The sequence below is a fragment of the Durotheca rogersii genome (assembly GCF_024521655.1).
Source record: "Durotheca rogersii strain YMJ 92031201 chromosome Unknown GGS23scaffold_2, whole genome shotgun sequence".
Taxonomy (NCBI): domain Eukaryota; kingdom Fungi; phylum Ascomycota; class Sordariomycetes; order Xylariales; family Xylariaceae; genus Durotheca; species Durotheca rogersii.
This window is the reverse complement of record NW_026251233.1, coordinates 276,846-301,693: the sequence shown is the minus strand read 5'-3', so window position 1 is coordinate 301,693 and position 24,848 is coordinate 276,846. Positions and strand designations below refer to the sequence as shown.

Genomic DNA, 24,848 nt, shown 5'->3' with positions numbered 1-24,848 from the left:
TGAACTCAATCCGCCCCCGCTTGCCAACAAACCCTGATTTGCTATGTACCTTATTGATGCTGTTCTGCGTCATTACTATACTATACTACCTCCTGCCCGAGGTACCTGGCTGGGTGAAAGGTACCTAGGTACCTACTTAGGTAGCGACCCACTGCAACAACAACACATTAGGTACCTACGGGCATTTGGGCAGGTACCTGTGTGGTAGGCGATATTAACATCTACCTAGGTACCTAGGTACCAGGTATCTACTATGAGAAGTGCGTGTCTGCATTTAGGGACCTAAGGGACCGCAGGCTGTGCCCAGGCTTTACAAATGCACATTCTCCTCCTCCCTGCCCACACACAGGCGGTCTTCGTAAATACGCCGAATTCGAAGCTGCCGCATACCGGGACATACGTGCCTGCATACCTTAGCGAAGAGAATATCCAACACGCTATACTATTGCGATAAGCGCCGAAGGGATACAGAATCGGTGGTAAATCCTATCTTTATACTTGTAGAAAAAAGTCAGTATCTAAAAGTGTAGGCAGGAGGTAGGCGGGTACCTTAGGTACTAGGTACCTATTACTAGGCAGGTACCTAGGTACCTCATATATACCTATATAAACATGCTACGTAAGTACCTAAGGAGGTAGGCAGGGTTAGTAGAAAGAAGATGCTTACCTATAACAGGGGTTTGGATATATCCAGGACTCCCAACTAATCTTATTTCATATAGGGAATTTCCTAATATCACGTTGAGAAACAATATCACGGCAGTGACGGTCTTTTCCCTCATACCTCAATCTAACTAGCAGCCCAGGTATGGACAGGGCCGGACCTGCGGATGGGAGGCAGCTAATCTCGCTGCTAAGCGACATGGTCTCGTCACTACTACCGCGGTCCCGCTGGCGGCAGGTGTAGCCATTTGTTGAAATTAGGAAAAGACATGCTACCTACCTCCTAGGTTGGGGAGGGAGGTGCCGGTACAGCTGAAAATGCTCCCACATCGGACCGGGGAGCATACCACGTTGCCTAAGGTTAGGTAAGGTACCTACCGTACGGCACGTACCTGGGCGATAGGCAGGGCGGAACCCAAGCATGGACGTTGAGAGGTACCTAGGTACCTATAGAGACATACGACAGGCAACTTTTCAGGTGCTTCCCAGCCCGACCTGCTGTCTGCAGGTGACAACCTGCGAATCTGCTTTTTGGCCCTTCGATGCCGTTACCTAGAGTGGAAGTATTCTGGCGCGAGTAGGTACCCGGTAACCTGGCCAAACGGACCTGGCAACAGCTGTCCGAGTTACCAGTAAGGAGGATAACTCTCTGCCAGCACCAGGTCTCCTCTCCACCCACCTTTACAGCACGACAACTCATTATCTTCAACCACCAGTCCCTACCCAGGAGACCCAAGAGTTCCGTCCCAGTGTGTCTCGTCGCCGACGTCTTCTTTCATTTCTCGACCTGCCAGTCTCAATAACTCCCCCGTCCCTCCACCTCCCCCCCTCCCCGAGGCCCCCATCTGAGCCATCTTAGCCTTCGTGCTTCCCTTGCAATTCCCATCGACTGCACGGACAGCCCTGTCTTCACCTCCTCGCCACCGCGTGTGTGTACTGCGACGGCCACGGCCTGGCTAGATCCTCAACCTCAACACACACCTATCCGCAATCTGCAATCTCCAATTCGCAACCCGCAATCCTGCATCGTTAATGCTTAGCCATCCCGCCCATCCATTCGTCTCTCTCACTCGGTCCTCCCGCCGCACATCTACACCACGCAATTCCTCTCCGGTCGATCGCACCCTCGTCGACCCCGACTGCCGGGCACCCTGTCTGACCCTGCCGACGTCTCGAAACCGGTAAAGTTCCGCTTCGGCGACGCGTCTCCCAACGCGAATCCGACATCCTTCGACACTATCCCCCCCCTCCTCCCCTCGCCAACTTATACCTCACAAGACAAGCGAGTCGGGCGTCGCCACCCCGCCGTAACCTCGCGGGCTGTGACCTATAAATATGAAGCGCTTCAGCCGTGCTGTATGTATTGCTTGCTCTCCTTGGCTACATTCGACGCTTCCCGTGTATCATCCGCACTAATCAATGGATGTGTAACAGCTCTCGAGGGGCAAGGGTGACAGCAAGTCCTCTAAGAAGAATAAGGACTCGAAGGATGGCACTGCTTCCCCATCCTCTAGCGGCTCGAGGGAGACACAATCGCCTGTCCTGACTCCGTCTTCGTCCACGTCGACTTTGAATGACATCAGAAACAAGCCTCTGCCCCCTGGAAATGCCGGGATCCACGGCCCCGACCACGGCGGTCCTGCTCTGCAAGGCCAGCCGAGTCAGCTTCCTAGTCAGGTTCTTCCCGACCGGTTCAATATCGGTACCCAGCCGTCGCCTAATGGTGCTGGCGCGTCTTCTCGTCACGGCGGTACCCTCCCGCCGACGGTAGTCATCAGCCCAAGCGCTCCAGTATGCTGATGTCCCATGTCCTTCCTGACTGCTCTTTCGAGATGTGGGCTAATGAATGCACTACCGAGTAGCACATCCCACCCCCTGGCGCTGCCGAGACGATGCCGCACGATCTTGCCCCGCCTAAAGCCGGTCAGAAGTCCCTCATGTTCGACCGCCTCCACCAGACACCAAAAGACGTCCCCGAGGGCCTAAGGACGCCCAAGAGACAGCATTCGTCTCGATTCGATATCTCTGCCCACCGAGAGCTCGAGAAGCTGCCCGGCTTCCACGAAGTTCCGCCCAACAGGCGACAGGAGTTGTTCATGCAGAAGATTGACCAGTGCAATGTCATATTCGACTTCAACGATGCCAGCGCCGACATGAAGTCCAAGGAGATCAAGCGTCTGGCTCTGCACGAGTTGCTTGATTATGTGGCCAATAATAGACAAGTAATCACCGAACCTATGTACCCTCGAGTTGTCGAGATGTTTGCCAAGAACCTCTTCCGCCCGATCCCCCCGCCGATGAATCCGCAGGGAGATGCGTTCGATCCCGAAGAGGATGAACCCGTCCTCGAGGTGGCTTGGCCGCACATCCAGGTCGTCTACGAGTTCTTCCTGCGGTTTATCGAGAGCCAGGACTTCAACACCAACATTGCTAAGTCTTATATCGACCACAGCTTCGTGCTTCAACTCCTGGAGCTGTTCGACTCGGAAGATCCACGCGAGAGGGACTTTCTCAAGACGACCCTACATCGAATCTACGGGAAGTTCCTCAACCTCCGGTCCTTCATCCGGCGTTCGATCAATAACGTGTTCTTCCAATTCACCTACGAAACGGAGAGATTCAACGGAGTAGCCGAACTTCTGGAAATTCTAGGGTCTATCATTAACGGATTCGCACTGCCTCTCAAGGAGGAGCACAAGCTATTTCTCACGCGAGTTCTACTCCCTCTTCACAAGGTCAAGAGTCTGAGTATGTACCACCCACAGCTCGCCTACTGTATCGTTCAATTCCTAGAAAAAGACGCATCCCTCACCGAAGAGGTTGTGCTCGGCCTACTCCGATACTGGCCCAAGGTTAATAGCACCAAGGAAGTCATGTATCTGAATGAAGTCGAGGACATTTTCGAGGTGATGGATCCCGCAGAGTTCGCCAAGGTTCAGGAGCCCCTGTTCCACCAACTCGCCAAATCGGTAGCCAGCCCGCATTTCCAGGTTGCGGAGCGGGCATTGTACTTCTGGAATAACGAATACTTTTGCAACCTCGTGAGCGATAACGTCGAGATTATCCTCCCCATCATGTTTGCACCGCTCTACGAAAATTCTAAGGGACATTGGAACCGGTAAGCAGGCTGCGGCGCACGAGTGATGGTTTCTCAGGCTAACCGGATACCCCAGTACTATCCACGGAATGGTGTACAACGCGATGAAGCTCTTTATGGAGATCAACCCACAGCTCTTCGACGATTGCTCCCACGAGTACACAGAGCAGCAAAACAATGCGGCTGCGAGGGAGGCTCTCCGAGAGAGGAAGTGGGCCGCGATCACAGAACAAGCTAACAAGAGGAGGCCGTCAAATGGCGTTCCCGGGAACGGCAGCACAACGGCGAAGCTAAATATATTACCACGAGTTGAGGAGGCGGATTCGGTGACGGAGGACAACCAAAAGAGGTTGGATTCGCTTAAGTTGCAGGATGCCGACCGAAGCAATCGCCGGGCAAATGCTCATGAGCGGCAAAGTTCGGTAGGCTCCGCTAGGAGCCAGCGGTGATTACTCGCCGCGTCTTTATCCTCGTCTGGACATGAAGCGTGTTTCTAGTGCTCGGATTTCCTCTCGATAGACTTTGTAAGCCATGGTGGCCCGGTTTACACGAACCTCCTAGAAATTCTACTTTGACCCGCGCACAACCATGCATTTTCCCCTCGTCCACGATTTTTTTTTCGGTAAATCGACGGAACCCCCCTCCCTCCTAACTTCCGGCCTGGCCTCGGATCCTAAGCATCGGCCGACTCGAGAGCGTCCACGTCCGGATCACAATTTCGACTTGATGGAGAGTCGTCTGGCGGTTCTTTTCCCCACTAGGAGCCGAGATCCTGTCCTGGGCAATACCCGGGTGTTGAGCACTTGTTATTTCCAGTGCTTTCATCCGCGTACATGCTTGACAGCTCCAGATGTTCTCCATTTCTATTGCCACACACCCAACTACGGGCCCCCTTCCCGGGTGAAATTTATCTGTCGCATAGATTCCCTTGGGGGAAACTATGTTACTCTTCGCCGCCTACGAGGTATTGAGGGGAAACACTAGACCGGGAGACAGTTCTGAGCGAGGAAAGCACACAACACCACTTGGAGACAGAAGGGGAGCGGCCCCCTTTATCGAGAGGCGCGCGCATTGGTGGCGGCGGAGCACGATAAGCGGTGCTACTACGTATGAATGGATGGGTGGGCGGCACGGCTCGAGGAAGCAGAGGAGGACCGATTCTTCTCTCGATGCCGTGTATGGATCTTGTTGTCGTTGCCGGTGTTTGTGTGCTGTGTGTGGGGGAGGGGACCGAGGAGTCAACCAAAAAAATAGGACTCAGACCTATGCGTGGCGGGCGTATAAAGGAGGAGGGAGGAAAGGGAGAGGGTTTTCTAAAAAACAACAACACCGGGCAATGGAATGAGAAATGGCTTGCTTCGTCAACGATAATGCAATCTTCATAGACTTCTGGGGCTTTGCCCCCCCCCCCCTTCTTGTGTGTGTATGGGGTACCTTATACCTCTCCTTCCCCCTCCCCCTGCCACCCCATACCCCATACCCCATTTCCTTTTCTTTTTTTCTTCTCTTTTTCTTCTCTTTTTCTTCTCTGTTCTCCCAAGAAAAGAAAACTCGACTTTTTTTCTCTCCCTGGTTTCACCGTATCCCTGAGGGTTCTCTTCTTATTCTTCTTCCTATGATGGCCGTGAATCCTACCCTACACGCGTGTCGTGCGTCGTGATACGAAGAGAAGCGAAAATATGCCGCGGCCGCAGCGAAGACGGGCGGTGCTGCCGCTGTGCGCGTTGCTGGAGGCGAGGGTGTTGCGGCGTCGTCGCGCCGGTCCCCGCGTTTTCCCCGATGAGAGGGAGAAGGAGAAGGAGAGAGCCTCATGCACGTCGACCGATACTGTCCCCCCCCGGGCCGTTGACCGCTCCGCAAAGAATGGCAAGGTAAAGCTCACACTGGCCGTGTATTGCACCGAGTTATTTCGGGTTTATATATGTACCTAGGTGCTACATATACTGAACGATGACGCCAGACCATCCGCCTCTCCCCTTAACTGCCTAGGATGGCTTTTTATTTTTTTTCCTTCTTCTCTTCGACACAGCAAGCAGTACCCTCGTCGCACCAAAATCAATGACTAAAAGGGGAGTGTGCGTGCGTGTGTGCGTGTGTGCTAATTTTACACGTGTTCTTACAAGAACAGACCTCCCCGACCAACCCGGCGAATGGCATACCACCTCCGCCACCTTACGGTAGGTCCGGGATAAACTACAAGGCTATATCAACCACTGGGTCTTGCTAGCGACAGGGAAAGGCGGGGGGGTACGCGAGCACAGAGGGTAGAGACGTAAAAAGAAATACTCACTGCCCAGGACGCCCCTAGCATCTTACTGCGGATCCAACGCGGTCCGGGCGACTCCGCCGAGTCGACCATGAGGTGGATGAGCCGCGTCCACAAGCAGTCGCCCTTGACGTTGGCCCAGTCCCTGTCGCCGTACTTTTCGCTAAGCTCCCGGCCTAGGATAAGCGCCCGGAAGAGCTTGATGGCGTGCCCGTCGTCGTCCAGGGCGTGGACGCGGGGCAGTTGGGCTGTTTGCCGGTTTGCGTTTCTCGCTGTCAACATAGGCACGTCTCGCGTAGGGGAGAGAGAGAGAGAGGAAGGGACAGAGTTATCAAGCAGATAACACTCACCGTCTGCCGGGCCAATACTCTTATCCGTCGGAACATACGACGCGACGTTCTCGAGACTGAGAGGGGGGCAGCCCCTGTTGACGTAGTGGGCAATATCGATGCGTATCTTCCACTCGAGGAGACGCACCTTGCTCTCGATCGGGATCCAGTCCTGGCGGTTTATGACGAGGAAGATGGGATTGACGTTGACGTGGTGCCTGGGGAGGTGGCGCGCGCGAGCGGTTAGCGGATATCCCCACTGCAAGACCCGACGAGTGGGAAGGCTGGCTGCAGTTGGGGCTTACATGAGGATGAAGTCGAACTTGGGGTATTTGCCGGGCCGGAACGCGGCGGCGGCGCTGGCGTAGATGGTGGAGTCGTACATCTCGGCGGTGCGCTCGTCCAGCTCCTCGGGCTTGATCTTGACACGGCTCGCAATCGCGATGGTCTCGTCCCAGGTTCCCTCGAGGACTCCCTGGCGGATTTCGTCGATGCCGGCCTTTTCGACGGCCGCCGCAACGGTCTTGTTCGACCGGATCTCCTCGAGAAGGCTCACGATACTGGGCATCGGGTCCGGGTTCGACTTGGCGGCCTCCTCCGCGCCGAGGAGGAAGGCTCTCAGGCTGTCTCGGTGGACGGCGGCCTGCGCCAGGCCCATGGCGACCATGGCGGGCTGCTCCCATTCCACGCCGTACATCAGCTGGATCAGGGAGTGGAGGAGAGCTGGTGAAGCTGTCAACTTCCAGTCCGGGCACCCTTTGGGGAGCATGTATCGCGGCATCGCCGTCTGGCCGACCAGCTCACCGGAAAACATCCTAAGCATCATGTCCTCGCTCTTGGTGTCGCCGTTGAAGACATATTCTTTCAGCACCTGCTGCCACCCGAGCCTCTCGATTTCCTTTTGGAAGAAGGCGAGGAAGTCGGGATAGTGCCTTGCGCAGGTCCCCGGCACGAGGTCAGCCGCCACGGTCGAGATTGGAGAGCACGAGGCTTGACTTACAGTTCGTTTGCTAGACGCCCCTTGGCCACCTCCCAGTCCTTCAGCCCCTCGATCACCTCCCGGTGGGCCTCGAATGCCGGTCGCTGGTAGGACTTGTTTCCATCGAAGCCCTTCTTCATGTCCTCAGAGGAAGCGCCGGTGCCGTACAAGGACAGGATGTGGTGGCTTATACTTGATTGCGACCCCGAGTTAGCACGTGGGTTACCTGTACGCATGTCTGTATATATTGTGTACGTGTGGGTGTGGGTGTATGTATGTATGAGCTCGGCAACGACGTGAGGGAGGAAGGGGGTTGGTTGGCTTACTGGTTATGGAACCCCCGGGGGTTGAAGAAGACATGGTGTTTCTGGACATTCAGCACCCGGGTCAGGGGCGATCAGCACAACCAGCCGCGCTCGAAGGCGAGGCTTACCTCGAGGTCGTCCTGCAACAAGTCAGAGGCGGCCTTGGCGGTGGACTCATCCTGTCGGACTTTGCAGAGCCCAGTATTGTCGGGGGCGATACGGATAGTATAGGCAGTGGCCATGGCGATGAGCTATACCGGAACCGGAGGTTGTCTAGACAGTCTCATTCCCAGGCGCACTCTCGCAGCTCCTTGCGGCTTCTCGCAGCCCTCTTGGTTCGAGCGACGGCTCAGGGCTCCTGGCATACTTGTAGTCTACGACGGTCTGGGGGACACATATTCGAGCTAAATCCGTGCTTCGCTCCAGCTCGGGGGCCGAAGCAACAGGCGGACTCTGGGCTTACAAATGGGCATGGGATCAGATCTGGGCGGGGGGGAGCGTAAAGGTGTATCGGTGGCACGCGAAGCAGGCAGCGAGCAGGTGGCATAGGGCACGCAGTGATGGGCGATTGGGTCGTCTCGCTGGGATCGGGGTAGGATGGCTGTTGCGGTGCTGGTATGGGCAGCGTTCCACATGGCTTCACAGCTTGGCTGGGTTCTGCCTCTGTACTATAAGTCGACCCCGGCGCCATGTACGTCGGTACCACGACAAATCAGCTGATCGGCCCGCGACAATGACCTTACATGTCTGCTACGTAATCGTCCGAACCAGAGCGGCTGCTTAGGAAGCCACGGCGAGCCGGACCAGCCAATGGCGCGCCTGATTACGCAACCTGCTTAGACAACAATGCGTAGGTACCTGCCTATGTTAGGTACTTATGCGTGGTGTGGTGGTGGCACCTACGTACCTACCTAGCGTGGTCGATCATGTCATGCGCGCCGCCTTCGGAAAGCCGACGACACGACTCGACGGTCGGATCGAGGAACAGTCAGCAGCTGGCAGCAGCCGCCTCTAGCCGACCACGGCCCATACCTCCCGCGCTCCTTCCGGCGCCGCATCATCGTCGGCACGGCATCAACCATCTCGCCGGCGTCGCGCCTCCCGAGATCCACCGCACTCGCCACATCCCCGTTCCTCCGTCCTCACCGTGGTTCCATTTCTCTCTCTCTCTCTCTCTCTCTCCTTTGGAGACGAACACACGGACAAATAAATAAACAAATTAGCATTCTTTCGATTTGTTTTCGTTTCCAGGTTCAACTGGGAAATTCTCGTCGTGGTTGCTGGTGTTACTCGGGAGTCTAGCGAAGCTAGCACGTCAACAACATCTTTCCCGCCCTCCGTCCCGGGCCGTATACACACCATCCGCCTTCTCGCGGGCTGAGAACTTGCGACGCGCCCGGCCCGGTCCTCGAGGGCAAGCCTCCGATGGCTCGCTCCTATAGTCGCTCCCAGACGGACGTGACAGCTCTCTCAAATCCAAAAAAAAAACCTGCCTTGGGACTTTGATATCCGCTAGGTTCGGCTCCGACGAGCGTAGAACGCTATATGCCCGGCGAGGTACTTCGCTTCTACTGGCGTATTGCGATCGCGATATTCGATGCTCGACCAGACCGGTCTCTTCTTTGTTTCTCTCTTCTTCGTCTTTCGTGACAATGTGCGAGTACAACCGCCCGGCCCCTATTCGCGGCGCATAAAATAACCAGCACAAACCCCCGAGTTTGCGAGTAGCAAAAGTGACTTCACTAGACCACCTTCTTCTCAACCCCCTCCTCCTCCCTCTTTACTACTGTTCGGGGATTTCTCTCGGTTCGCCCGCAATATAGTTTCCAACGCCGACGCACACGTAGGCGCCTGCGCCAAAAACCATAACATTAACATTCGTGACACTTGACACGGTTCGATGTTTTGCGATGCTAATATTGCGATGCCAAAAGGGCAGACTAACCGCAGGCTCGGGCGTTTCGTCTGGTAGTTGCCCTAAGCATCCCACCTTTTCGCCTACTAGCCCGTAGTCGTCCTTCGCCTTGATGGACACCCGAACGGAGCCAGGTTGAGTAGATGCGAACGATACCTCCTATACGCTTTTCTCTCAACATACATACCGAGCCCGTATCCCAAGACAGCGAAAGGAGAGTCCAGATGCATGTCTTATATCGAGTACCGTCGAACACCTGCTCATAAAATCAACCGACTGGCTCTACTTGCCTCCGTCCGCTATATGTCCGTCCGCCTATAGACGTGTTAACCTAGCAACCTGTTAACCAGCAACACCCATCTATCAACCAGGCGACGGCGTATTAAACAGCCAACATGCCATCAATCAAATCTATATACTAGCCTTGCCGTGTCGGCTGCTCATTCACCACTCCTCCCATCTCGACTTACCTACCTCTTCCTCATCATCAACACGTCCACACAGTGCCTTCTCCGTAAATCCTATTGTGTTTCATCCTCCAGCCCCCTTTTCTTTTCATCCTTCTTCTCTCTTGCGCAGTAGACCTTATGTGCCCTATACTAATCAACTAACTCGATCTCGAAGTCATCTCTCCCGGGGCGCCGACAGGATGTGCCTGCAGCTCCTTCACCAAACGCTCTGTCACACGCCCGACTGCTCGGCGGTCTTGACGTTGAGGACGCGTAACCGATACTGCGTTGCGGCACGGCCCGCACGACGCCTCGGGTGCTGCTCTGAGGGCCTGCGGAACCGCACCGTGCCGACACGCGAGCGCGACCCGCAGGGCCTCTGCCGCGCGTGCCGGCTGCAGCAGCGCGGGACCGCCGAGGACGAGCACCCCCCACCATCACCCTCGTCGCCGCCGCCGCCCTCGAAGAAGAGTCGGACGAGCGGCGCTGGCACCCAGTCCGACTCCAAGGCCGAGAGGGCCAAGGCGGCTGAGAAGGTGATGAAGAGGAGCCTGGGCCGCGGTGTCAGGAGGTGGCGGCGCCCCCCGCACATTTTTGAGAACGTCTTCGCGCGCCCGCTTGTGAAGCTCGAGAGGGAGGCGGCGCGTGAGCGTCTAGCAGCCGCCCGCACCCGCGCCCGCAACCAGAAAAGGGCGGCGCGCTCCAAGAAGAAGGGCAAGAAGCAGGAAACGGACGAGGACGAGGACGAGGAAACAGAGTCCCCGGAGAGCAAGAGCCGGGGCAGCCAGGCGAATGAGACGGATACGGAAGACGGAGACGAGCCACAGGAAGTGGAGATCCTAGCCGTTGAGAGCCCCGAACACAGCGACGGCGAGGCCAGCGAGCGCCACGAAGCTGATGGCGCCCAGCCCAACACGGGCGACGACGTGCCCCCATACCTGCGGGCGCAGCGCCTCTACCGCCACTTCTTTGACGGCCCAGGCTCGCTCGAGACCAACCCGTACGGATTCCCCAGCGTCAGGCCGGCGACCGTCGTGGCCGTAATCTCCGCGCCCCCCCCCTCAGCGCCAGGCACGCCAGCGACGAGCTCAGACGTCTCATCCAGGTTCCCAGCGACCTCGACAAGCTCAGGCGCCTCGTCCGGGTTCCCGCCGCCATCGACGCCCTCGGGCCCACGCAGCGCCTCGTCGCACCCCTACGCCTCGTCCTCGACGCTCGTCGTGACAACGTCGTCGTCGTCGTCGGGCCGCTCGCGCGGACGCCCCGGCAACCACCATCCTGGTGCGTGGGAGAACAGCGAGGGGGGCGAAGACGCGGCCGCCAACGACTCGCCGAGCCTTCGCCGTCGTGCCAGCAAATGAGCCCCGGTCGCTCCAGCTGTCAGACATACCCTACGCCGCCTCTCACCTGGCTACTCGTTCACTCGACCGCATTACCCCTAGTCCAGTTCTCGCACCCCCACACGTATACCCCGACCAAGCAAGCAAGCAAGCTAATACCTTAGCCAGCTGGAGAGCACTACCGCTCTCGCAGCTCTCCCTCGTCGCCCTTATTTTCTCAACCTCCCACGCCGCGATATATAGAAGGGGCAGAATTATGCTTGCGTGGGTGGACGGAGGTCGTGGATGTACATAAGAACCCCTTGTCGGAACTGTTGGGAAAAGTTCCTCTTCGCCGCGCGCAAAGGGGCGACAGACATGTCGGGCGGCTTTACTTGGGCTAAGAGACGATATTCCCGGATCTCGACGGCGAAGGGCGTCGCGGAGGACTATATTTTGTTACTCAGGGCCAGGGGGAGAAGAGGAGGGGGGGAGGGAACAGACCGATTGATCGATCTAGTCGATCGAAATTAGTCAAATCGATCCACCAACATCAACCAACCAGACCAAACTGAGGGTCATAACCTCTTTGCTTCTTTGCCGTCGCTGTTACGGCTGCCTCTTCCCGTGTAGCTTTACCTAGCCCTGCTTCGCGCTGCTGTACCTCGACGGAAATACACAGACGGCGATAGCCTACATGCCCACCTTCCGCCCGCCCGACAGCCCGCCCACCGCCCGATAGGCAATAGTTACCTAGCGCGCTATGGCATAGCATAGACACTCTCTAGACAGGGTCACGGTGTCCGGTCCGGCCCAGCCCTTACGGGAGGTAGGTATAAAAGTAGAGAATACTTCCCGCGTCGAAGCTTCTATAATCATATGTATCCTATCTTCCGAGGTACCGAGCCCTCCCACGGGTCCGCGGCAAAACGACGAGGCTCTCAGTGTTGTTGTCCGGTCGTAAAGCCCTCGAGGTCCCGATCCGTGAATTCCTCCCTGGGCAGCCAAGCACCTAGCTAGCCAGCCAGTTCTTCTTTCACGACGGCCACGCCATTAATATGGCTAAGTCGCCTACAGAACCACCTTATTGCTCAGGCCCTGCGGACATCGTCCTGTGCCTAGGACTTCCGCGGCGCTTCATTCCTGTAGAAGGTACCGCAATACCATTTTTTATTGAACCCCTCCCGGCCTCCATTCTGATTGCTCTTTGCCTTATATTCATCGTGCGATTGTTTGGAGCACCAGCACATCTGGACGGATCGGCGATAACGCCGTAGAAAGCCAATGACTACTGAATACAACAGGTATGCTCGGGTTTGCAGGCCGTCGTCGGCTAGAACCATCAGACAGCCTCTCCTTGTCACGCCGCCGAAATCTAGCGCATCTGGGCAGTATGCAAGAGGATAGAGTTGAATACCTCGGCAATGGATGAGACATAGATGCCAATGTCTACCTGAGGAACATTTCTCCGCCGTTCCGCGTTGCTCTAGTCCGGTCTGGGTGATCCAATCCGAGTAAGATATCATCCTCTAGCGAACCACCCTCGTCAAAGAGTACATCGTCTACAACCTGTTAGCCCAGTCTTGCAGGCGTCACTAGAATTCTTTTCTTACCATCGCCAATATAAGCTGGCTTCTGATAGCGTCGTAAGATCGCGAACTTAATCTTTTCGAATGCCTTCCCTTTGATACCTGTTCGCTTCTCTAGACGCTTTTTCGTTTCCGAGAACGGCTCACCCTAGATCCAATCAGCGTTGTCGATTCTCTTAGATGGGATCCAGATTTACGTACCTCCTTGAGCAGGAACTTGAACGGGATGCCGTGGACTCGGCTCGAATCGTTCTGGAAGTGGACGACCCTAATGAAGTCCCTATCGTCCGCGTCTGCCTCTTCTTCCGGGATGCGTTCTGCGATAATATCTGCGTAGTCGTTGAGACTGACCACCGGATAGTTGGGCGCGAGGTCTCGGAAAAACTTGTGATGATTTATCTCGTAGACCCTTATGCGGCCGCCTTCCTGCTCATCTTGGATTTGGGCTTTCTTGGTGAGTGCCTGGACGAGGTCCTCGATATGTCCTTGCTTGGGAACCAGAACGTCGAAGGAGTCCTAAGAGGCCTTGGTGAGCAGAGTAAAAAGCAACCATGTTTATGGGTGTCCGGAAACTTACGGCTTTCGTTATCCCCTCACTAAGCCAGGTGACTTTGACATTCTTCTTGGTGTCAAGCTCCGCTAAGCTCATGTCGAGAACCTCGAAGAAGAGCGAGTTGGGCTTAGTTGGCGTGCCTTGCGTGGAATAAGCGTTGTTGAGTAAGGTGCCGAGGTTTTGATTCTGGGCTTGCGCCCTTTTGATAGGCGCCTTAGGAGTGCCCGTCGAGGCGTTGACCGTGAAGAAGCGTAGGTGAGTCGGCTCTACTCCCAACTGTTCGCCCACCCTCTCGGCCAGTTGGTCGTAGAAAATCTTGGTGCTAAGAGTCAGGATGAAACTCTGATAGTTTGCCTTTTCGTACCGCGGATGGGGGTCGAAACGAATCTCCCTCTTGTTGCACAGGAAGTCGTAGAACGCTTTAGCATCGTCGTATCTGTCCCACCGCCTAGGTGTCTCCTCCGGGCTCCTGTCCCCGAGGCGTGGTATCTTGCCAAGTATCTCTCCAGACTTACGATCGACCACTCTCTGGAAGCATATTATATCGCCGTCTTGCAACTCGGCTGCCTTCAGGGATTGTTTTGCCTTCAAGCTCTCGATCATAGCCGGCTTGATCTCCTCCCACATAGCTAACTGCTCCCCCGAGGGCAACTTTTCGCCCCATCCCATCTTCTTCGCAATTATAGGCACTAGTTCTTCAACCCTCTTCTCTTTGCTGACGTAGATATGGCCAACCCCTTCGAGTGTCTGTTTCTCGGCGTCGAAGTGTTTCAGGAATAGGAGGATCAAGTCATTTTTAACGACGACGCCGTTGGCGTTGCTCTGGTAGGTAGGCCAAATGGCATCCCCTTTGGCGTCGACCTCCTCTGCTACCTCAGCCCATACCCTCAGTGCATAGTCTCTACTTGTCGTGGTGGTTCGAGAGAAAGTTTCTTCTATCGTCGGCTTCAAGTCCATTATCGGCTGGTCGGGCCGAGTGGTCTTATTCTGTCGATTAACCATGATCCACAGACGTACCATCTTAGGACTTTGGTTTATGTCGTGGGCAATCTGCGCGACTAGATCCTCCATGCTGGTTTGCTTCTTTGTGCGGTAGAACCTGGGCGCCGCGGGATCCTCGGCAGGGTTTGCGTCAAAATTTGTGAGATCGGTCCCTCCGTGATGCCTGAAACTCTCTTCGGTGATGACCTTGGCGGGGAGGTATAGGTGCTGCTCTTCTCGCTCCCTTTTCTTGGCTTCCCTGGCAGCCGCCTCCTCATCGAGACGTTTCTCTGCCGGTGGATGGTTAGCGCGATCGCTCTGCTTTAAACCAGAGAGTCCAAACCGAGGGTGGTGGGGACGGGGGAACTTACGGAGGTGTGCCGGGCAGTCTTCTTTGTTGACCGGCGTCAAAACTTGATCTAGCCGAGACTCTCGGATATATACTAGCATGTACGCGCTCATCTGACGCATTATTGGCGCCTTCTTTTGGAGGCCGGTCCGAGCCTGCACAAGCGATGCCGGGTACTCGCCTCCGAAATTCTCCTCGAGGGTCTCCCTCATCGTGGCTTTCGTGACCTTGTCGTCGTCGAACTTGTGAAACCAGCCGTCCTTATTAGGCTTAAGGTAGGCATAATAATGACCGCCGTTGAGGTCTCCGCTGTGCACTAGAACACCATGTAATTTATATATCCACGGCTCAGATTTGTCTGCGTCGTTGTCGAGGAATGGCTCCAGGTTTAAGACTTCGGGGTACTCGAAGCGATCGTTGATCTTCATCATAGTATCACGCTGGATATCGTACTCGAATCTCTTCAGGTGCAGGTGTAGCACTTCGGGGAAGCTCTTGAAGATGACGCCCTTGCGAGCATCCTGGTATTTGAACTCATCGCCGGCCCAGTACTTATTGTCGCCATCTAGCGTCTCCTGCTGAATGTAATCCTTGAAGCTTTCCTCGAGGTTATGAATGCCTCTGACGTTGAGTTGAATGTCCCAAAAGTCCTCAATTCGGCTGGATTCATACTCGACGTCGATACAGGACACATACGTTTTGACTTTACCGCTGAGCATACGTGGGAGGGCATCCTCGGCGGCAGTGCCCTTCATCCTCTCTTCCATACGCTCAATCAGCTTGCGGGACAGCTCCTGCACGTCTTGTTGCTCAAAGATATGTCGAGTATCCCAGCCGAAGGATTTGGTCAGTTCAGTGGTACCCACAGCCGAGTTGGATATCTGGAGCTGGTAAAACAGCCTCTGGAGGGTGTAAGCACTGTTAGTGATGCTCTCATCCTCGGCTGTTGGGATTTCGTATACGGCCTATGCCATGGCACGTTAGCATGCGTTCCCGCTTTGGGCTCAACATCCGGCTCGCAGAGCAGCGAGTGTACCGTCTTACCTTTCGGAACGCGTTGGTGAAGAATAATGATTGTAGGAGTGAGTTGAGGTAACATGTGGCGCCCTGGTTCTTTAAGCCAACATAGCCCGTCTCCTTCTTGGAATCGTAGTTGTTGAAATTGTGCCACAGCACACCTGTCTCATCCTTGACCACTCTAACATATGCAGTAATGTTGACGGCATCATTTTCCACCAGAGGTCGATTGGAGTTGTCCCACGGCTGTTGGAACATCTTCCTAAGCTCCAGAAATCGAGTGAACCCCCAATCGCTCTCTTCTTTGGTAAAGCGGTGATGCGCGTTGTGGTGGAAGTGCAAGGAAGGCTGGTTGATGTTCCACATGACCAGCGCGAACTGCACGCAGCAACTCCAGTCCTCAGGTATGCTGCTTGTGTCCTCGAAGCCATGCTCGAGATATATCGATGATTGGTCGACATTGTTGCCGAAGGGGAAAAGGAGTATTCGCCTGTTGGACCAGGTCGATCAGAAGACGTCCAAGGGAAAGGGAGTAGTGCTACTAGGGCGTGCTTACCATGGGAATCCGCCCGCCTCGAATATGGGGCCATGCTCTTTTTTCGAGAGAGCTCTCCAATTTTCCACAGTCCAGGTGTTGACAGCATCTTCCAGAATCGGGGGTTCGTCAAGAAGAGGAGGTAGCGCTATCGCCTTCATAGCCTCAACTGGAACACAACAGCCTCATCAGCACATAGATCTTCTGGGGGGGGAAGGGGGACAATGCCGGTGATTCGGGTTCGCACATACAGTCGGTGGCCAAGATGACATTTTTGGATTGTTCGGTGTCGTTGTCTAGGTGGTCTGGGTTGATTTCAGCGACCTGATCCCTCTCGCCCGAGGCCGGCTGGACGACCATCTCATCCTGGCTATCAACCATCGTGTCACTCAGCGAGTGGATCTCGGAATCGTAGCTCTGTCGGAGACGGGCCTAGTTAGCTTGGCTCATCGTGGTGGCGGGGGTGGTTTGGGGGAAGGAGAGGGGGGTGCGGGAAGCCTTCACAGATAGATTTTCATGTGTTTGAAATTGGGAGGGCTTGTCAGGACCAGTGCCTCTCCATAGGCTCGGGGAGCAGGCGGGCGGGCGAGTGGGCGGGCAAAATCGGCTCGTAGAGGGGGTAGAGGAGTAGGAGAGGGGCGATATGACTCGGGAAAAAAGAGTGAATTGTGCGTGAAATGATGTTTCTTTGGCAGGCAGGAGCCAGGCCGTCGAGAGAGAAGGTTGGGAGTGCGTAGGTGAGGCAAACCCACCATATTTGCGCGTGGGATGGCCCACGATGCGTAAGTCTACCTGGTTGTGCCGGAGGCCAAGTTCTTCTGGCTTCATTCAGTGTCAAATGATCCTCCCCGGTCGCGGCCTCGTCAGGTTGCGTAGGTGGTCGAGTTGCCGACAACGCCGCCGGACTGGGTTTCTCCAGAGTGGCGTGGCGTGGGAGCGACTAAATGAGAGAAGACGAGGATAGGCTGTCTGGCTCGCTATCAGCAACCGTAGCAGACGGCTGGTAGTCGGAAACTGTAACGTATATGGAGGACGTAGGGCGGATGGATGCGACCGAGCGCAGGCTGGGGAATGGGGAGAAGCGAAGAGGAGTGGACGTTAGTTGATCGGGTAAGTTGATCAGGTAGGAAGTAAGGATGAAGCTGTTTTTAGGATTGCTTCATCGACCTAGCCAGGTCGACGCAGAGAGAGATCCCTACGTTGCCCCCCCCCCTCTTCTCTCCCCCATACTAGGTGCGGAAGCCATGGGCAGGGCAATCCAGGCTACGACGTACTACGGAGGTACGAGGTACCTAATATACCTCCCCGCAGAAGGTCGGCGGGTACGTACGTGTAAATCGATGCCTGTTTGGATCCGCTATACATGTGCCTAATGCGTACACGGCACTGTGAATCGTGATGCAACATTGCTCGTACCTGTCTACGTGCCCACATCGAAGCGTTTGATCTCAATGAATGCTAGGCCGGGCGGACGTACCTATCTTCCACATCAAACTCGCAACCTAACGTTAACCTAGGCTAGGTACCTACTATAAGAGGTATAATACCTAGGTACCTACCTAGGTGCCTGCCTTAGGTAGGCATAATGGCATCAAGGTCAGGTACATGTGTAATAATTACCTACCTACCTTAGGTATCTCCCTCAGGTTATATGTAGGTGCCTACCTCCTAAGGTAGGTACCTCCTCGAGTTGCCTATAATACATAGGTACCTCCTCTAGGAGGTAGGTACCTACCTCTGTAAAGCCTTACGATGCGGTTGCAGTGAATACTACCCCCTGTACACATAATTACAACCCTATAAACAACAAGTCTGTTTGGATGTGAAAACCCAGCCAAGCCCCTATGGGTAGAATAAGGAGGGCTAAGCACCCAGCTTTTAAAAGACATCATTTTCAGGTAGGTACATGCGTACGTGTAGAGGAAGCACCACGCCATTCAAGTCCCCCCAGAGCAGGTAATATCCCTTGTTAATACCATATCCCTACTATATGTAAGTTTTAGGTTGGAGATGTCTAGAGGGAGCAAGGATGTACGGTACAGCTGCTATATTGACGCCCGTAGGTACCTACCTAGTAAGCCTAGCTAAGAACATGCCGAGGCACCTTGGGTAGTTGGGTACTATCTCTTGGCCTGCCGACATCCTCTAATATCCTCTCATATTACCACCTTGTTTCTTAGTTTTACCTACTCATAGAATCTGCCCTTACCTAGGTATTCCCTTGCTTGAGCATCACCCCTCTATCTAGAGATAGGGGGAGCTAGGCAACAGGCTGGTAAGTTTATGGTAGATAAGCTTTGCCCTATGCTCTACGCTGCTCGCCCTGCTCTCGTTTTAGCGTAAGGTAGTACTAGTAGGGCAGAAACCTCAACGCACCGGCTTAGGAGCGGACGCCTTACTAAACACTCAGTACAACCGCATTACGGAGGGGTGTCGCTATAGGTATCGCACAGACGTCAAGAGCTCAGGCAGTAGTAAATGGACGTAGCTAGCTGCTCTCTTGAACTCATAAGGACTCTAACGCTAAAGGCCTCTCTCTATATGCATATGTCTCCTATGACGGACCCCCCTCCGGAAGGCTGGCTCCAGTCGCCCTAAGGGTCTAGGCTTAATCAAAGCCTTCTACCTGCCGCGGGACATCGTGGTGTGGAGGTTCCCGGGTAGGGTCAGATACAGATAGCTGAGCCAATTAGCTCGGGAAAGGCAGCGACAGTAAACTGTAAGAGTGATGAGAGCGGCCTCATAACCTACTTAAGGTAGATAAGTATATACAATCAATCTATATAACTTCGTATAAGCAATACCACTCGGAAGTAAAAGGCCATAAAATAGGACCGCTCGCAAGAAAAAGAACTATATAATAATAAATATTTATAGCAGGTAGTTGCTAATACATAAATATGAATGCACCTACCTCATAGAGGCACCTAGGTATTTACGTATAGTTAGGTATGTAGAAGAGGGCAGAAACAAGATTAAGTTAGGTACTAAGTATCTGCATACTTAAATCATACCTATATATGGTACCTTCCTCCTCTTAGCATCTTTGAAGATGTTGTAGCTCCCATTACTGAGACCGAGCCTGGGCACAATTTGTACGTACCTAGTACCTAGGTACCTAAACAGCCCGCCGGTCAGCTTATTGCGAGGATAAGAGGAGGGGAGAGCCATGCGGATTGTGAGAGTTGCAACCTACCAAATGCCAGTCACCCCTGAGTCATTGTCAGAGTTACAAGTTACTGAGGTTGCAGGAGGTACCTTTAGATCGGGCACCTACACCAATCTCCCTAGGGACCTCAGGTAGCTTAGGTATCTGCATATTGAGTACAAGGAACACCTTAGGAGGTACCTGCTACTGATACCTACTGGCACCTGTACCTCTACCTCAGGCGCTTGGTGTAGGTAGGTACCTAATGACCTACCTATATGTGAGGTAGTCAGGGCAAGTCCAAACTCAAATGCCACGCTCTCAAAAGGAAGGGACGGCAAGAGGAAAAAGAAAAGACGGTGGGAGGGGGAAAACGCATTTACGCCCGGATACCTCAAATCGCTTACCACCTCCCAGCGGCATATATCCATTCTGGCATGGAACCATCGGTATGTTACCACGCGCGGTGCGAGATGTCACCAAGGCCTTCCGGTTAGCCACCCTCTGCCCGAGACTCTCGACAAACCTACCGAGCCTCATCCTCTCCCCGGTTGCCTCGAGCTCGACAGATGGCTATGGCGACCCGAGGACAACGCCAACACGTAGACGGTTGTCGCATTCTGCGAAATGGCGGCCGGTACGGGTGTTAGACGAGTACGTCGTGCCTCTCCCTCGCCTTCTGGCCCCCGTAGCATCCCCTCGGCCGTGGCTGACACCGGGTCGCCTGCGAACCCAGATGGGTGGCAAAGGAAGCCCGCCCGATCAGCCTGCGACAGCTGATGGTATTCGGCCGGTCGCTGACCGAGGCGCGACTGATCAGCTCGGCAAACTACGTTCGAACCGAGCTGCCAACCAGGTAAACCCGCCGCTATGAAGAGAGATACGGGGATCGGGGGTGGGAGGAGGGGAGGAGAGCGCAATGGAGAGCAATTAGATCACTAGACTCACACTGAAGCTGTGCAGGATCGCTCACCGGATCCGCGACATGCAGCGTCTGCCCTACGTTGTCGTTACAAACCCGCACATCAGCGACGTGTACGAGCTCTACTATAACGCCTTCGACACCTTCCGGCGCATCAAGGAGGTCAAGACACTCGAGGACAACGAACGTCTGTGCAAGGAGATCTTCCGGATGCTGCGCGCGCACCTGACTGTGATCCCTAAGTTGTCCATGGGTATTCTCGAATGTAGCGGCCTGATGCCCGCTGCTGAGCTTGACCACTTCATGAATACCATCTTACGATCCGTACGTAAATATGCCCCGCGATGTTAGCGATCAGACTCGGAGGCCCTAGCGTAGCGTGGCTAACTAACTTTTGGGGCGATGTCTTCTAAATCCGCAGCGAATATCTCGTAGAGTTATTGCAGAGCAGCATCTGGCTCTGACCGAAACCTTCAACTCGCATTGGTTCTCGCCTGGAGCCAAGCTCTCCGAATCCGAGTTCATTGGCGAGGTTTTCATTAGGTGTGTGGCTAAGGACGTGATCGAACACTGCGCCAAAGCTGTACAGGGCCTTGCCCGATCCGCCAACGGACCGAACACGAAGGTACCCGAGATCAGGATCAACGGGCATCTAGATGCCTCCTTCCCGTACATTCTGAGCCACCTCGAGTACATCATCGGTGAGCTCCTCCGAAATTCAGTCCAGGCCGTCATAGAGAAGTACCAAGAGGGCACCGCACTACCGGCGCCCATCGAGGTGACGGTGTGTGAGGCGCAACAGCACGTCATCATCCGCATCTCGGACCAAGGGGGCGGTATCCCACGCGATATTCTGCCGTACCTTTGGTCGTTCGGCAAAGGGCCCCTCAAGAACCAGCATCTCGCCAACCTTGAGCAGGTGCCCCTTATGGCCGCCACGCTGCAGGAGCTCCGGGCCGACGACGGCCGTCATCATAGCGAGAACGCTAGTAGCAGCAGCAGCAGCAAGGACCCCTCAGACCCGAAGGTCGAGAGCGCCACCTTGCCCTATTCGGGCGGCGGTAGCGGTCACGAGAGTTCGCTCTCGTCACTGTCCACGCGCCCGCCAAACCTTCGGCTCGGTATGGGCCTGCCTCTCAGCCGCGTCTACGCGGAGTACTGGGCCGGCAGCCTCGAGCTGCACAGCCTCGAGGGATACGGCGTCGACGCTTTTCTGCAGATCTCCAAGCTCGGCAATAAGAACGAGCAGCTGACCACCCGCGCCGCCATGGACGCCGTCTGACCCAGTGGAGACCACTTTCAAAGAAAAGAATATCGAACGAAAAGAGAGGGCGGGGATGAGAAAATGGACGAGGGGTAGGTAGGCGGGCAGGGAATCATACCCTATCCTCTCCTTTGAGTCTCCTTCTTCCACTTCTCTCTAGCCATTTTACCGATCCCGCTTGGGGACACCCGTATATCGGATACGCAGGCCTCCTTACATATAAAGAAACTAAGGAGGAAGAGGGAAGAGCTCACTTATGTTTTATGTGCCCAGGCAGTAGTGTGAGACGGGGGGAGGTGAAAGCATACCTTGATTCACCTCATTAATTACGACATCTGTCTATGACGTTGTCGAGCGATTCCGGGGGGGGGATACAGGGTAGCGCTCATGTAACGGGCTGTGTAGCTGGCGAACATGAGTTGGACAACTTCCCTTCCTTCTTTTGAAGGAATAGCAGCGCACCCCCTTCTTCTCTTCCTCTCCAATAGCCGCAGAGAGGAGACAGCGTCGGCGGTGGCGTGAATAATGGTATCGTGAGAAACTGGAATTAACAGTCGCTAAGAGCTAAATAATAATAAAAAAGACCTAATTTAATCCAACTCGAGGTCTTCGGCCTCGTCGGTAGCAGAGAAACCGGAGATAGGAAGACGAGAAGAGAGAGGTTGGGTTGGGGAAGCCATCCACACAACCAGACCTCCCTCCCCCCTTTTGCTCCCTCAACCGGGCAAAAAAAAAAAGGTGAAATATCTTTTGCGTATTCTTTTCTTTCTCTTCCTCTCCCTCCTCTCGCCGAGTGTTAGATAAATTAAAGACATCACCCTTCAATCGCCATCCTCTGCTCAGAGACACACGGTGGCGTATCGATATCGTATCGCATGTAGTACACACATACACAGACACCGTGGGCACTTTTCTGTCAATTCGCTTCTTCGTCTTCATCCTCTCAATTCCCCATCCACTAAGCGAGCAGCGCACGCAATTAAGCTGGTAAGCATATCCATTCGTCGATCCGTCGATCCGTCTACGTACATACGCGCACGCAGCCAGAGGCGACCCATTTCTGCCGCATTAGGAGACTGCCGAAAAGAGAAGACGCCCTCGGCAATTTCATAACTCCATACTCCCTTACAAGTAGTCGCAAGGCCGTTTACCTGCTGCTATAGGAAACTGCGCGTATCGTTAGGTGAACGGGGTATATAGGCGGGCGTTTGTTTCCCCTAACGACGGCCGCTGCGGGCGACGCTGCCTTGCATTTGCTCGAGCTCGTTCTCGAGTTGCTTGATTTGGGCGTGCGTCTGTTCGAGGTCCTTGTTAAGGCGGTCCCGTTCCGCGATGAGCTTCTGTTCCCACGATCTAAATCGCTGCTCCTCGATCTTAACCTGCTCGGTGAAGCGCTTGCGAAGGGCCTCTTCCTCCTCCTTGTACTTAGGGTTGTCCAGCTTGCGGGGGCGGGCCTCGCCGAATTTGCGGGTTTCCATCTGCTGAGCGCGGTACGCCTCGTAGTGGAGCTCCTCAGTAGTATGGATTAGGTCGAGCATGTGGGTGCGGATCAAGATCGACCGCAACTTCTTGAAGTCGCAGTGGTCCTCATTCTCGACCTCGGCAACACCCCAGGAGTACTGACGGCCCTTGACGATGCGGCCATCGCCCGTCTTGACGTCCTTCTCAGAGCCGATGACCGCAAAAGGCATCGCGGCCATGAGGCTTCGTGCGTGTTGGGCAGCAGCTTCGTCGTCCTCCTCAATCGGGGGCTGGTAGATCTTGATGCTCTGAGCCTCGATGACGGCGCGGATCTACGACGTAATTATTAATAAGAGCTTACACGTCAAACGAAAATACGCAGGACGCACCTTGGCCTTGAATTTAGCGAGATCGACAGGGCTCAGGGTATCAGCCTTAGCGATGACGGGGATCAGGTTAACTCGCGAGCAGAGTCTCTTCATGACTTCAATGTCCAGAGGCTTCAAGGTGTGGCCGGTGGGCCTAATGAAATACAGGCAGGCATGGACACGGAGGTCGATCTTGTCCTGGCGGCGGGGTTGTTGCTCCTGAAGCATATACGACTCGTGCTGGTCATCTAGAAACTCGATGATGGGCATCCAGGAATCTCGGTTGTTCACATAATCGCCGAAGCCGGGGGTATCGATGACAGTTAAGCGAACTGCGGGAAGAAAGAAAAAAAGGGTCAGTAATTAGGTACTGTTCGATCCGGGCGGGAAGGGGGAGGGTGATGGGCACCTTTGAAGAACTTCTCCTCCAATTCAGCCTTGGTGATTTCGATCTCGACCGTCTTGTCGACCTGCTTCTGGTGCCGTCGCTTGTGGTCGGCATAGTTCTTGATGGTGGTGGAGAAGAGGGTGTTGATGAAGGTGGTCTTGCCCAACCCCGATTCACCAGCGACCTATAGCACTTGTGGTCAGCAGCAGAGACAGGGACGATCTATACGGGCAATGGGTGTCTCGGAGCATGACTAGTTAGTGTAGCTAGCAGCATACCATGATAGTAAAGGCAGCACCTCGCTTCGCAACGATCTTGTGGCGCTGGTTCGGCAGATTGGCAATGCCAATGGGCGACGCGCTTTCGGCGGTGGCTGGTGGCATGGTGACGATGGTATTAGGGAGACAGGTCAAGGCGGTTTAGCTATCACGCAAACAGGTGCAGAACAAGAAGCGACGGCGAGTCGAGAGAGGATGGTATTGGACCCAAGGAACAAGGAAGGGCGAACTCGGGTATAAAGTAGTTGGGGAGACAGAGAGAGAGCTCAGGTCAACCAGGTGGGTGGTTGAGGAAGAGAGGGAGACGGGATCGACGTAGATGTTGACGGACTGGAGAACGAGAACAGAGGTTTTTGGGCTGCTTCAGGGGAAAGAAGAGCGGTGCTGGTCCAGCAAATTTCCTACGGCGAGCGATTCAATCCAGGGATGTGTGCACAAAACACATACCTCAGGTACACCTCAGGTACCCAGGCCCAGAGCAGGTACCTACCAAGGTAGGTAGGTACAGGGTACAACCGGATGCCAGGGCGGGGAACGGGACAGGTACGCATAAAAGATGCACTTCATCAAGTACTGAGTACATGATATCTAATGTCCCTAATGTCCTGTATTAATGGGGTCCGAGCCTCTTGACCGCCTGCCACACCCCTACTAGACACCCAGGCAGGTGGCT

At 54.8% G+C, this 24,848-nt stretch overlaps 6 protein-coding genes across 6 annotated transcripts; 3 read left to right on the top strand and 3 right to left on the bottom strand.

Annotated features, from left to right (window-relative positions):
- Window positions 1-1,998: 1,998 nt before the first annotated feature.
- Window positions 1,999-4,209, top strand: GGS23DRAFT_592512 (protein phosphatase 2A regulatory B subunit; the record flags this gene model as incomplete). Its single annotated transcript, XM_051517887.1, has 4 exons — window positions 1,999-2,019; window positions 2,098-2,454; window positions 2,526-3,781; window positions 3,837-4,209. 4 exons carry the CDS (start codon window positions 1,999-2,001, stop codon window positions 4,207-4,209), a joined length of 2,007 nt encoding a protein of 668 aa, XP_051375882.1.
- Window positions 4,210-5,220: 1,011 nt separating this feature from the next.
- On the bottom strand, window positions 5,221-7,881 carry GGS23DRAFT_612275 (uncharacterized protein; the record flags this gene model as incomplete). Its single annotated transcript, XM_051520476.1, has 7 exons — window positions 5,221-5,953; window positions 6,051-6,274; window positions 6,377-6,573; window positions 6,661-7,287; window positions 7,356-7,526; window positions 7,661-7,701; window positions 7,768-7,881. 7 exons carry the CDS (start codon window positions 7,879-7,881, stop codon window positions 5,933-5,935), a joined length of 1,395 nt encoding a protein of 464 aa, XP_051375881.1. The 3' UTR covers window positions 5,221-5,932.
- A 1,622-nt stretch (window positions 7,882-9,503) lies between these two features.
- On the top strand, window positions 9,504-11,592 carry GGS23DRAFT_612269 (uncharacterized protein). The gene has a single exon (XM_051520475.1). It carries the CDS (start codon window positions 10,204-10,206, stop codon window positions 11,362-11,364), a length of 1,161 nt encoding a protein of 386 aa, XP_051375880.1. The 5' UTR covers window positions 9,504-10,203; the 3' UTR covers window positions 11,365-11,592.
- A 446-nt stretch (window positions 11,593-12,038) lies between these two features.
- GGS23DRAFT_547142 (cysteine proteinase) lies at window positions 12,039-17,593 on the bottom strand. Its single transcript, XM_051515072.1, has 9 exons — window positions 17,099-17,593; window positions 16,598-16,763; window positions 16,368-16,515; window positions 15,839-16,301; window positions 14,817-15,759; window positions 13,489-14,735; window positions 13,113-13,427; window positions 12,936-13,059; window positions 12,039-12,884 (listed from the first exon to the last, which is right to left on the bottom strand). The coding sequence occupies exons 1-9, from the start codon at window positions 17,099-17,101 to the stop codon at window positions 12,772-12,774; spliced, it is 3,522 nt and encodes a 1,173-aa protein (XP_051375879.1). The 5' UTR covers window positions 17,102-17,593; the 3' UTR covers window positions 12,039-12,771.
- Window positions 17,594-19,555: 1,962 nt separating this feature from the next.
- On the top strand, window positions 19,556-22,264 carry GGS23DRAFT_547137 (alpha-ketoacid dehydrogenase kinase). The gene is made up of 4 exons (XM_051515071.1): window positions 19,556-20,148; window positions 20,231-20,350; window positions 20,458-20,740; window positions 20,838-22,264. Exons 1-4 carry the CDS (start codon window positions 19,805-19,807, stop codon window positions 21,696-21,698), a joined length of 1,608 nt encoding a protein of 535 aa, XP_051375878.1. The 5' UTR covers window positions 19,556-19,804; the 3' UTR covers window positions 21,699-22,264.
- A 494-nt stretch (window positions 22,265-22,758) lies between these two features.
- GGS23DRAFT_164209 (Septin-domain-containing protein) lies at window positions 22,759-24,360 on the bottom strand. The gene is made up of 4 exons (XM_051511480.1): window positions 24,176-24,360; window positions 23,919-24,081; window positions 23,531-23,841; window positions 22,759-23,473 (listed from the first exon to the last, which is right to left on the bottom strand). Exons 1-4 carry the CDS (start codon window positions 24,278-24,280, stop codon window positions 22,898-22,900), a joined length of 1,155 nt encoding a protein of 384 aa, XP_051375877.1. The 5' UTR covers window positions 24,281-24,360; the 3' UTR covers window positions 22,759-22,897.
- Between the last annotated feature and the right edge of the window lie 488 nt (window positions 24,361-24,848).

Bases quoted from the DNA above. Each gene is read 5' to 3' on its own strand.
- GGS23DRAFT_612269 (XM_051520475.1), top strand. From the start codon at position 10,204: ATGTGCCTGCAGCTCCTTCACCAAACGCTCTGTCACACGCCCGACTGC.
- GGS23DRAFT_547142 (XM_051515072.1), bottom strand. The intron at 15,760-15,838 runs GTAAGACGGTAC...GCCATGGCATAG, and splicing joins TCACCAACGCGTTCCGAAAG to GCCGTATACGAAATCCCAAC. The intron at 13,428-13,488 runs GTAAGTTTCCGG...AAGGCCTCTTAG, and splicing joins GTGAGGGGATAACGAAAGCC to GACTCCTTCGACGTTCTGGT.
- GGS23DRAFT_547137 (XM_051515071.1), top strand. From the start codon at position 19,805: ATGCCACGCTCTCAAAAGGAAGGGACGGCAAGAGGAAAAAGAAAAGAC. The intron at 20,149-20,230 runs GTACGTCGTGCC...CTGCGAACCCAG, and splicing joins CCGGTACGGGTGTTAGACGA to ATGGGTGGCAAAGGAAGCCC. The intron at 20,351-20,457 runs GTAAACCCGCCG...GAAGCTGTGCAG, and splicing joins CGAACCGAGCTGCCAACCAG to GATCGCTCACCGGATCCGCG.
- GGS23DRAFT_164209 (XM_051511480.1), bottom strand. From the start codon at position 24,280: ATGCCACCAGCCACCGCCGAAAGCGCGTCGCCCATTGGCATTGCCAAT. The intron at 24,082-24,175 runs GTATGCTGCTAG...CAAGTGCTATAG, and splicing joins GTGCTGCCTTTACTATCATG to GTCGCTGGTGAATCGGGGTT. The intron at 23,474-23,530 runs GTGCGTCCTGCG...ATTACGTCGTAG, and splicing joins TCGCTAAATTCAAGGCCAAG to ATCCGCGCCGTCATCGAGGC.